This window comes from Gallus gallus, chromosome 9 (genome assembly GCF_016699485.2).
Source record: "Gallus gallus isolate bGalGal1 chromosome 9, bGalGal1.mat.broiler.GRCg7b, whole genome shotgun sequence".
In the NCBI taxonomy this organism is placed as follows: domain Eukaryota; kingdom Metazoa; phylum Chordata; class Aves; order Galliformes; family Phasianidae; genus Gallus; species Gallus gallus.
The window spans coordinates 17329021-17341340 of NC_052540.1; the positions used below are offsets into that span (position 1 = coordinate 17329021).

At 45.1% G+C, this 12320-nt stretch overlaps 1 protein-coding gene across 8 annotated transcripts in view; it reads right to left on the reverse strand.

The window, feature by feature from the left end:
- KCNMB2 (potassium calcium-activated channel subfamily M regulatory beta subunit 2) overlaps positions 1–12320 on the reverse strand; it is a 117067-nt gene that overhangs the window by 12730 nt on the left and 92017 nt on the right. For 6 of the 8 annotated variants that reach the window (XM_001233102.7, XM_004943459.5, XM_046898863.1 and 3 more), the window contains one exon: positions 1447–1557. The exons of the other annotated variants lie outside the window; for them this stretch is intronic. In XM_001233102.7, coding sequence (XP_001233103.2) covers positions 1447–1557 — 111 coding nt within the window. The remainder of the gene's footprint in view (positions 1–1446; positions 1558–12320) is intronic. 8 annotated transcript variants of the gene reach the window in all.

A 12320-nucleotide genomic window follows, 5' to 3' on the forward strand; every position in this document is an offset into this window, starting at 1 on the left:
AGGGTTGTTTAGGGGATGTTATTTGTCTGAAATGTACTGACTGTATGACATGGTGCTACTGCCAGTGACCTTGCATGTGTTAAAATCACCATCAGACAGCAACGGCTGAGTTCTTCCCGTCGTGAGCACTTGCTCTGTGTTCACACCTCTCTCCTGCAGTCCTGAGGCTGCAGTCAGCACTCCCCTGTTTTCATTTGCTCTTCCTTCAATCCCTTCTGATGGCTTGAAAAGGTACCTGGAATTGCCACGGCTGGTGCATAGCAGTAGAGGAACATAAGCCTGGGGAAATCTCAATTACAGAAGAGGCTTGCAGAAGTACAGGAGGCAGTTAGATGTCCAGCTCCAACTGAATGCCCATGGTGGAAACCTGCTGCCAAGTTCAGGTCCTCAAAATACCTATTTGGGATTGGATTATACAAAGAGCTGAGCACCTCTGTGGCATTTGCAGTAGAGTTCAGTGAATTCAGTCCTCCAAAGAAACCCAACATTCTGTAGGCAGCTCTGGTACCTGGACTCAAAACCCATTTTCGTAGGCAGATGCCAGCAGTAATGTCTCATTAGAATAACTAACGAGTGTGTTTTGCTAATTGGCACTGTAGCTGCACTGACCTCTGGTTTTGTTTCACTTGAGTCTGATGTTTTGTGATTGCAGTTAATAGTGACTGCAAGGAGAGCTGAAGGAGAGGAGGAAAGGGAGAAGGGGGAAAGAAAGGAAGGGGAAATGTGTTTGGTAGTGACAAGATGAGCTGCCCAGCAAATCTCACTACAAAGCAGAGAGATTTTGGAAGGATGAGCCTGAGCATTACTGACAATTGTTCTCTCAGCAATGATATTTAACTTCTCTCATTCCCAACTGAGTGCTGCCTTTGTCTGTAGACTTAAAACCTCTCCTTCCCTTTCTTTCTCTTCTGTGCAACTCCCTGCCCATGTGAGACTCAGTATTCCCATGTCCATCAACCTATTTCCTGCAACAGCATTGCTGAACTGGGACGGACCAGAAGACAGCCACTTTTCCAGCTGTTTACCATCACCCGGCTGTTGTGCAGTGTCATGCACACATGCTCCCCACGTGTGCATGCATAGAAACAGGAAGCATCTCTGGCAGCTGGATGCATCACATAGATGTGCAAAAGGTATAGGTGGCTGGAGGAGAGGAGGCGGTGAGCTGTGCCTGGAACAGGACGTATGTGTGTGCTGTGGGCAGGGAGCAGGACACCTGTGAACAGCTTGGAGCCGTGGCTGCAAATCTGTGCTGGGGAGTAGCATGCTTTAAAGTGTGCTGTGGTAACCTCAGAGCGGGACTTCAGAGAGCAGCTGGGGGGAGCGAGGGGCAAGGGGCTTTGTATCCCTCCTCCCTCTCCCACTGCCACCACTATAGAGCAGTGACAGGTCATGGTCCCAGAGATTCCAAACCCACCAGAGACAGTCATTATTGATGCCATTTACCTTTTCTCATCGTGTCTGTAAGATGTAGAGCTCCGGCCACTGGTCCAAATAAACATTTTAGAGCGTTGCCCAGTGTTGGCTTTGCTTGCTGCAGTGGGACGATGGAAGGACCTAGGGGGGAATAGTGATAGTTTTTGTCACTGCCCACCTAGTGCAGCAGACTAAGTTGCACCCAGATCCGCCATGGCTGTGCCCAGGAGGGGTTATCTGATAAACTTGAGCTGAGATGTAAAGTAATGAGAATGACAAATCGACAGTGGGAACGAAGGATAAATCTTGCTTGCACCCCTGGTAAAATATGCTCCACAGTGCACAGGCTTTGCACCATAAACAAGAAATCACTGGCAATTTAAGAAAAGGTAATAGCTGCATCCAATGTTGTGGTGGTGTTTTGTTGGGAGAAAGTGGCTGTTGTTTAAGCAAATGCATGGTTATTGCAATTTATTGGCTGCACAATGGCCCTCAGTGAGATGAGGCTCTCGGGCAAGGAGTCTGAATGAGGCAGAAGTATGAGGCATAAATGCAGTGTTTTATGGAAATGTATCTGATGTGACAAAGATGTCTTTTCCCACAGAAAAATGACTGTCCCGAAACCATTTGGCCAGATCAGGTAGAGCTTTCTCAGAAGCTCTAAAACAACGGTTTGCTTGATATTTCAGCCTGGGATTCAGGGATTTTTCTTCAAATATCCCTTTTCAAGAATCTAGAATCCCACAGAATAAACTCCTGCCTGGGGCTTCTTTGTTTCACAGGGGTGTGAGACAGATGGTGCATTGTCCACTTTGGCCCTCTGGGTCTTCTGAAGAGGGGAAAGTCTCAGGGGTTTCATTCCAGCTTCAACCCTTTACTGCAGTTAGATCTCATGGATGTGAAATACAGCACCGAATGGACCTCAGGAAGTGTTGTTTCTCTTTGTCTGGACCTGAAGAACTGCTCTAATTTAAGGCGTATTTGCTATATCTAGTCCTAGAAGATTGTGGATAAGCTGGATTAATTGAATATGAACAACTATTCTTCCAGATTGCAGTTACATTGGTAGGCTTTAAGTGCTATGGATATTGCCAGTGGGGCTTCCACTCCCCTCGCAACTCCTCCTAATCTGCTCCTGAGTGCAGTGAAGTTGGCTATAATCTCCATCCATTGGGCCATACAGATTCACTGTATTTCACGTCACTTCTTTGCTCAGCACTTTGTGCTTTCAGTACTTTCTGAGAAAAGTTTAAGAAAAAGAAATGAAATATGCTGGATATTGAATGCTTTGATGCAGGTGTTCATACACTGGAGCTCACTGAAAAATACACCCAGTTGTTGATGCTGCCATCAGAGAAGGCACTTGAACTCCTCACTGCTCCTTTCCTGGAAAAGTCTGTAATGCCACTATCTGCGTAAACACGCTAATTTCAATATTTGCATAGTGATGAACCTGGGAGAATACTGAAATCCAGCTGAGAGGACTGCAGGGAAAGACAGGCATGGCTGGGAGCCAAAATCCATGTGTACGCAGATGGGCTGCTGGGTGACGTAGCTGAGCAATATCTGACATGGCTTTGTGCTGCATTCACACACAGTAAACTGGCCGAGAAAGTGCCTTCAAAGAAGGGAGGCAACGGAAAGGGACTGTCCTCTGGTCTTTTTCCCACGTCCATGGTCATCACTGCAGGTCTGTGTGCCAGTAAAACCTCTTTTCTTTCTTACAACGTTAGATAAGAATTGGGGAATCAACAGTAAGAAGTCCTTCCTTCCTGTAATAACTGTAGTTTAGAAGGAGAAATAGCATCTATCAGCCACCAGCTAAGAAGTGTTTTTATAGTGATCGCAGACAGAAATCTGTGTTATGAGACCTTGGGTCTAACCCTACTCTGGTGTTTCTGCACTGAGCAATTCAGGAGAGTGCAGAGCAGCTACCTGAGGGCCTGGAGCCCACAATGGGTGTTGGACCGAGACCTCTGCCAGGCTCAGCCCTGGGGCTCCTTAGTGCTGGAAAATAAAATGATGTTTCTGTTTACCACTGCTGCCTTGAGGGTGAAGGACGGAAAGCGTGGCTGGCTGGCCTGCTATGGCCTGATTGCTCCCAGACATAGTGGCGAATGCTACCAGAGTCTGTTCCTAATTAGGAAAACCCTGAGCACTCGTTAGAAGTGATCAGCAGCTTCTGCTGCCTGCTTGAGTTGGCAGAGCTTCCTGGGCAAGGAGTAGATGCACAAGCTCCAGAGCACATCACACGAGAGCCAGAGGGTGACAGCTGGGTGGTGAGGGGCTGCCCCACTGGGGGGATGCCAGAGGGGAAAAGAGGTGTCCTTCCTCCTCTGACATCAGATGGATTTCAGAGTCCCACATGGTACTGGTGCCTAGAAGCAGGCCACATGTGATGGCATTAATGCTGCCTGCTTCATTAGCTGGGCAACTCGAGCTAACGGTCACTGTTTAACACACAATTGCACACTTAATCTTGTGTAAAATCCTAACTCTGATGACATCATGGAAGCTACTCCAGAAGTCAGATGGAAGTGACTAAATTCGTATCTCCGTTAGGCAGAAGTTAGCTCTAAGGTGTGACATCTGTTGTTTCCTACTCACAGCTATGCAGTTAACTGCCAAGCTGAGATTCTCCTGTCTGCATCCAGAGGTGACCCTGGGGAGTTTGCTAGTCCTGGTATGGAAGTAATGTAAGAGCCAGAATCAGGACAAAAACAGCACCTGAAAGATCCAGCTCCCAGGTATGGCCCATTGCAACATGGAGGGGTAGATGGAAGTGTGGTTGCACCGGGGAGAGGTTGAGGAAGAACCCAGTGGGGTGGTTCAGAATGAGCAGGTCAGCACCAAACTGGCAATTCTCGTGTTGTGACACTATTCACAGGGCAATGTTTCCTCCAAATGCCTGTTTTCCGTGCAGGGCTCCATCTGAGCCCAGTGCGTGCTTGCCTGAATTCCACTTGTCTGTGGCCAGAGCAGAAGAACAGGCAGCATGGACTAAGAGGAAAAGCAATAAGTTAACTTATAAAAGAAATGCATTCGCATTAGTGGAAGACAGTTACCACTTAGGGAACATTTAACGCCCTGCCAGCAGCAACACTAAATCGTGCAGCGACAGCCGTGGTATCAAACGGTGTATTTCTGCCTCGTGACCAGGCCTTGCGGCACTGTGAGCTAATGGGCACGGTGTGGGACAGAGCGACATAAATAACTCTTCTTGTTGGAGTGTCCCAAGAGCTCCGGCTGCACTCAGTGACTAATCCAGCCAGCAAACGACCTTGTATTTGGGGTTCCTCATTACAGCAAGGGAAAACTGGACAATGGGGAGCTGGTGCTAATGTACTAATGAGTTCAGGAAGACTGATCGCTAATGATGCTTCATTAATGATTTCACCTCTATTTCTGGCCTTTCTCCTAAATCTCCCTTGAGCTGAGGGCTGAGCATTCCACCTGGTTTTTGAGTTGAAGGAGGGTGATGCCTCCTTCATCACCCTCCTTCTGATCCTGCTGAGCTCCACTGGCACAGACATGGCTAAGATGCTCCATGTCCCAAGGAGAAGGATACGACTAGAAGCCATCACATGGGGATGTAACTTAGTTATGTGTAGAATACATGGTTTTGTTTTCAAAGACAAAACTGCTTTTAACTTCAGATCATCCTTTATAATTATTAAATCCCTCTGCCCAGTGTTATACAGGAATCAAAGGGATGTTCAGAAAATTTGAGTCGTACTTCTTTACTACATGATGACATCCAGTACGTACTCACTTCAAAATTAAATACCTCTAAAATCATCCAGATTTTCATGTCATGATCTTTTTTTTTTTCTCCAGTACCGATTTTATGATTTGTGAAAAAACTTCAAGCCTTATTATTCAAGTATTCCTTTAAGCCCTCAGCTTCTTTCTCACCTGGCTCCAAGAGCTACCTGCCTGCTATGAGTCTAGGTAGTCCACACAGCACAGATGCACACTTTATAGTCTATACTCCTCCTGATTTTTTTGGCTCCTCTTCCCTATTTTTCCCCAAAGCCTCTTCCTGTCCATTTCTATCTCCATGATAACTTGTTTCTCTTATCCTGGCTGCAGTGAATTCTGACTTAGTTGATCAAAAATACCACTTTTTGAAGAAATTCTTGGAGCTGCTGCTTGTTATTGCAAACAGGAGCGTCGCATCCTCTCTTCTTTGGTGACTTTCTGGGCCACCTCCAAGAGCCCTGAGAATGTGGCTCAGCTCCCTCATTCGCCCTAGGGCTGTGCCAGTCCCCCTGCTCTACCTGGCAGAGGACACAACTAGGCCACCTTCAGCTGGCAGAGTGAAGAGCCAGCCCCACTACTCCCATGTTTTGGTGCTGCTGGGTTTGTAATCTAAGCACGAGGCAATGCCTCTCTTGGCACATAGCAGTTGCTGGGGATAATTGTCCCCTTTGCCTGTCAGGACTCTGCAGACATTTTTAGCTTTCTGTGCTTTGTCAGTTGTAAATTAATTTGAATCTACGTAGAAAGTGACACGTTGGACAAGCACTGTATTTATCATCTCTGCTGCTCCTGGGGTTCAGAGATCACCTGTAACGTGGGCTGGCTTTGGGAGGGCGTGCAGCAAGGTCAAGTGCTGGGTCACAAACCCCATGTTGGAGAGCAGAGGCAGTGCCAGGTCCCATCAGCAGGGGCATTCCCTCCAGCTCTGTGCAGCTATGCCTTGGTGTCACACTCTTCCAGAAAAAAAATCTGATCTGAGAAGTGCATGGTTTTTAAACATCCCTGAAGAGATGTTTCATTTGAGAAAGGCAGCACTAAAATCCTGTTAAGACCCTCCCTGTGTGGGAACACAAAGAGGGGGTGACAGGGAGGGCACCAGCTGCCCTTAGGAAGCCACAAAGGAAGAGTGGGCTAGAGAGTGCTGTGGTTGGGAAGAGGGGTGAAGGCAGGGAGAGATGAACAGCCACAAGGCAGCACCCCAAGGAAAAGCAGAAATAGCCGGAGCAGATAGGGCAAGGGTGGCTTTTCTCCCACCTAAATCCTTGAGCAGCTCAATCATCTTTATCTCCTTTGAGTCCGACCCTGTGCCATCGAGACCACCAGTCAGAACAAAGTGAAGGCAGAGGCAGTGCTGAAAGGATGGCCCAGTGGGAGCTGAATGCTCTGGCACTATTTATTTTTGAGTCCACATTTGGATTAGCTGTAAAGAGCTGTGTGGATAAGCAAGCAGGCAATTACAGCTGGGACGTGCTGCTCATGAATGGAAATGGCTCCAATCTGCTCGGGACATATTGAAATTCTAATTCAGTTAGATTCCTTTAGTTACAGCGTGCATCACAAGCACTAAAAGCGATGGGATTAAAAAATAAATACAAGTAGTATGCTGTCTGTGGTCTGCCTTCACTGTTCTCCTTTCTCCCCCTTTCCTCCCCTATGTTAGCTGTTGTTTGACTTTATTTTCTGTAGCAAAATAGAGTGGTCTGCATTGAATAGCTTGTTAATTTTTATGAGAGTCTGGCAGTCTGCAGCTGGCTGAATGTGCTCACTGCTAACGGGTAGACAAATCCTGAGAATAACTGAGGTTTCACATGTCATGTCTTGCTAAAGGCCATTACTCAGTGGTGTTTGTGTTAATGCAGAAGTGCAGGTGCAAAACTGAGGTACAGAGCAAGGAGACTGAACAACTAAGGAATGGCCTTGATGAGGAAAGGCAGATTTAAGAATTCCACGCTACAGACACAACTGAGGCATGGAGCTGTGAAGTAAGCATCCCAGTGGCAAAGCCAAAACCCCAGTTCTGATCTCACAAGCATCCTTCCTGATTTTCTTAGTACAAAAGGGTAAATTTTGCAGGATAAATACTGTGTGGTGATTTCTCATCTTTTCAGAACACATACCTCACTATGCTAATGCCATAGAAGAATACTGGAAATAATTTTTCATGCATTAATTTCATATAATTTTCACTTAATGTCTTTATGTTTTAAAGTGCAGTTCTATAGAGGAAGCTGCCTATTGGCTGTGGCATCTAAGTCATGGACGATATAGCTACATCTCCATGTACTGCTGAACTTCTGTTTTGTTTGCTTTGCCCACTGGTAGGGGTCTCCAGGTCCTTTGTTAGACAGAAACTTCCTGTCTAAGTGGAAAAAGCGATGCAAAATCCTGATTTTTACAGGAAAGGTGCATGACCCAGAGAACAATTTCCAGAATAAGAGGAGGGAAGTATTTCTGATGGATTCATTTTCACAGACCAAATCCAGCCTGAGGAAAAAGACTGAGAGAAAGTTAGAAATGAAATGGGGTACAATAAGGCAGAGGATTAGAAAGACAGGGAACGTAACATATAAGGTAATAACAATGTGCTCAAAAAAGAGAGAGTAGGAATGCCTACATATTCCACAAAAGTAGTCACGAAATCTACAGAAGTAGTGGAATGAAGTGGACAGGAAATCTGGTGGAGTGAAGTGAGTCAAATGACTACTGAGATGAGGCTGATGAGCTGTGTTTGGTACAGTGCTGCACCAGTCTGTTGGGTAAAAATCACTGTAAGAACCAAATCACCTGCTTTATGGGTGAGTTCAGAGCATGATATGCTGGATGGTACAAATGCAGACATAGCCTCCTTAAAACACCAATAGCTTGAGAGCTTATGAATCTCTGTATAGATGTGCTCTTGTAATATACTTTTTAGCATAAAACCAATTTTTCTTGAGAGTCAGGAAAAAAAGATGATGAGAAAGAACAAAAGCAAAGTCTCTACAAGAGGGAACAATGTGCCTGTGCCCTCTATGCAGTTTTGAAACAACAAAGAGAACAAAATCTCTGCAGTCCTCCGAGGCCAGCAGTGCTCTGAACAGTGAAAGGGCCACGTCCCCGAAACAAAAGCCCAATGTATTTTGGTCTAGAAGTGAAAACAATGGCAAGATCAGGCACAGATGCTTCCATTCCTCATATGGCAATAATCTATATTAATTACAGCAAGCGTCCAGCTTCGAGCAATGTCACTGCAGTGCTATTAATGTTGAAGAGTATTGAGTTTCTAAGGAGGTGAACGTCTTTTTCTCTCCCTAATCATGATTACTTGGTTTAGTACTTGAGATAAGCTTTTATTTAACCAAGATAAATGGGTATTTCCAAAACCAGCCAGTTAACACTATGCATCACGTTACTACTCTCTTCTAAAATTTCTTGCCTTGTTTGCTATTTTACATAGCTGCTAAACACAAATAACAATAAGGAGGAGCTGTGCAGAATTCCTTAAGGATTAAAGATTAAAAAAAATTAATAAATCTGATTTTGACTCATTACTTCCATCTATAATGATAATATTTCCTCTCAACCAGTCTAACATAATGTTATCCCTTCTATCATTTCCCTCCCCTGAAACATGAGTGCTCACATCACATTTCTGCAGACACTGCCAGCCTGGCTGACTAATATTTGTTGCTTTCTATTTGGAATCTCTGTCATTTAAGCTTATGTGCCAACACTGTAGGTTAACATTCAGAAGAGCAGATGGGGAATTAGAGGCAAAACTTCTGTCAGCGATAATGGGGCTTCTGTGCTTCGTTTCCCTAAGGGCATGGGGAATGTTTCCTTTTTCAATGGCACCTTAGTACAGTGCTTCTTTCTGGTGTGGTAGGCTGCACTTCACAGACCAAGGAGATTGTCTGCTGTAGGCACACATTGCTCATGGTCAAGAGATGGCACATAGATGAGCACATCTGTCCTGGGAGATGCTTCCAAGCTGAGGAACACATCTTCGGGTTTGGTCATCCCCATGCTCTGTGGGTTTTGCTCTGGGCTGTGCCACTGACACCACTCAGCAGACACACAACAGCTGCTGAGTGACAGGAGCTATCAGGATCAAGAGAAATTCACTGTCCTAACAGGCCAAATGTCACACAGGAAATTAAAAGCAGTTTCCGGCTGTTAAGCGTGTATCCAAGGCATGCTAGAGGCCTGCCCAGAGTGCCATGCAGCTGGTATTATCCCCTGGTTTTCTTCTGTGGGGCCTCCATCACTCGGCCAGGCCTCACCCAGCTTCCCCCAAACACCTGAAGGCCTTCGCTGAGCCCCTGCTGAAGGAAACAGACGCTGTGAATGAAGATGTGCAGAATATATCTGCTTTCCCTACTTCAAAATTCAAAATTACCTCTTAATTTTCACCCTTTTTGAAGATTTTATTAAATTTCCTGCCTTTGTCTCTCCCAAGAATCCCTGAGGCCCAGTGATCAAATGGATTGCATTCAAATCAAAATGAAGAAAAGCTGCATTTTCAAACAGGCCTTGAAATCTTGCAGGTCATTCCCATACTCTGTGGGATACATCACAGTAGCACAGCACCAATTTTTTTTTTTTTTAATTTATTTTTATTTTTTGGAACTCATGACCAAGAATGCAGCTAAGGTATGTTTCATCCAAAGTGTTTCTCATAAATGGGTTCTCTACAGATTCTGCTTGTTCCTAAAAGCTTGTATTTGAATTCATCAAACTATGTAGGTGAGTTTAAGCAAAGATGCCTGTGCTGCAGCTGGCCCTGCTGCAGTACTGGTGTGCCTCACTGTAATACAGCATAGGAAGTAAATAAAAGCTGATCATCTCCCTCCTAATGTGTTCAGAGGGCTTTTCTCCTGTATTAATTTGATAGTAGTAATCCAATTACAGCAAATGTCTTCAGAGGCTGTTGTAATGTGGACTGCAGTTTTACTTCATAAGACGTAACTCTCACTCCCAACTGCTCCTCTCTCTTACATTGGAAATACTGTTGTGAATTTTCCATCTCAATGTTTTTTTTTTTTTTGAAAGCTGGTGTACAAGCTTAATGAAGTCTATCATTTCAGTGCTCTTTGGTATGTACTTCAGAAGAGACTGGGTACTTGATTCTCCTCCTATTTACATCAGTGAGGTCAGGAGCTGAATGCAGAAGGAATCCAGGAGTAGGGCAATGGCAGAGAACTTGTCAGTACCAGAGTAAACACATTTCTTCAGTTTGTGTTGCTCTTTTGGGACCACAACCTCGGTCCAAGCCCCAGCTGGACTAACACTGGAAGTTTTTGTGGAATAACTCCTTAAACTGGAAGGAGGTTCCAAAATCCTTGCTGTAAGAATGCTCAAAAACTCAGTTTTGACCTTCATGCAAGCCAAAGAAGAGATTCTCAGTGTCTGTAAGGATTCAAAAATTGATGTGGAACATTTTGTCCTGTAGTAAGTTTGTGATTCCTTCATAGTGTTTGTATTTCTACCTTTTGCCACAGTGGAAATTCAAGTCAAATGTTCAATCAAAGTCAAGCATTTTATCACCCTTCTGCTCAAATATCTGCTTAAAAGGTAACAGCAGCAGCTCTGTAAGTGGTAGTTGTATTAGGACAAGGAAAATCAACCTTTTACTCTGTATATAAGGGAAGATTTTTTAATTATACATACATATTTTAATATCCTGGTGGAGCCATGTGCTATGAGAACATGTTACCATCAAAAGTGGTCTGCCATCAACACCTCACAGCTGTAGGAAAACATGGCTACTTGAGTACTTTGGCTGACAGAGTGCTCCCCAATGAGATCTGTCTGCTGGTGGGAGGTTCTGAGCTCGCAGCAGGAGCTTTGCTATCAAACCCATTTGCCAACTGGGAACTGGCAATTCAGTCCCTCTCCCTTGGGTGCAGAGAAAAGAAGTATCTATTTAATCTGGAGTTTAGAAAGCTGGAGCAGAATTGGAGAGATCGTTGCCCAGAACTTTCCCATCTTCCATTTACACCCTGAGGAATATTTTTCTTCACTATTGCATTCAAAGCTCTCACTTCACTCACTGTTGCTGGAGCAATGTGTTTTTGGTAGCCATCTCCTTCTGGAGTTTTCTGGTTCCAGGCTGGCCCTGCTGTGAAGGTCAACAGTGTGGCAGAAATGCTCATCCAAACCATTGCTGCCATCAGCCCTACCATAGGATACACCACCAGTGTTAAAATGTAGGAATACACCTGGTTCTGGTTCTGCAGGTTTTGATGCTCAGAATTAATTTCCTGAGGTATACAAGCACTGAGCACTGGCCACTGAGCAATGATATCTATGTGCATGCTAGAAACAGAATCACTAAGGTTGGTGTATGGGAACTGTTGAATCACGGCCTGAACCTCTGATTGACCACCTGAGGTGAGCGCTGAGTCAGCTGCAGGGGCACAGGTGAATGCATTTTCACCTGAGTGACCGGAAGGGGCTGGCTGCAGCCCTCCTAGACGCCATTTAAGGGCTGACTCTCAAGGAAAAAGGATCTCTATGTGGAGATCCTTCCTCTTGGAGCTCTTCTGCGAGCCCAGGCCATGGGTAAGATCTTTATTTCATTTCTCCTTTGTAATGCAGCAATCTCTCTGGTCCAATACCTATATGCCTGTTTGCCATCTGGTTGGAGAAGACCACTAAGATCACCTAGTCCAACCATCTACCTACTGCCAATACTGCCCCCTAACCATGCTCTGTGTACTACATCTCCATGGTTCTTGAACACTGCCAGGGATGGTGTTTCCACCTCTTCCCTGGGCAGCCTGTTCTAGCACCTGAGCACTCTTTTGGAGAAGAAATATTTCCTAACTGTTCTCACTCTGCATCATTTGCAGTAAACACAAAGCAGTCAGCTGAGCTGGAAGGTCAGGCTGGCTCCAGGACTGCCCTGTCATTGGTCACCTTCCACAGAGCATCATTCCAAATACTGCCCCAGCAGTACTTAGAGGAGTATCGGCAATTGCAATAAATATCAGAGTATTTCCTGTGGCATCTGCACTGTGACTTCCATGAAAAACACAGCTGATCTAGGAGTAGTTAATGTGGATGTTGTAATGCAATCAAGGTGAAAAGCAGAACTGGAAGACCGCCTGTGGATTTCAGAGTCCCCATAGTTAAACTAAATGTCATCATACTACATGCGG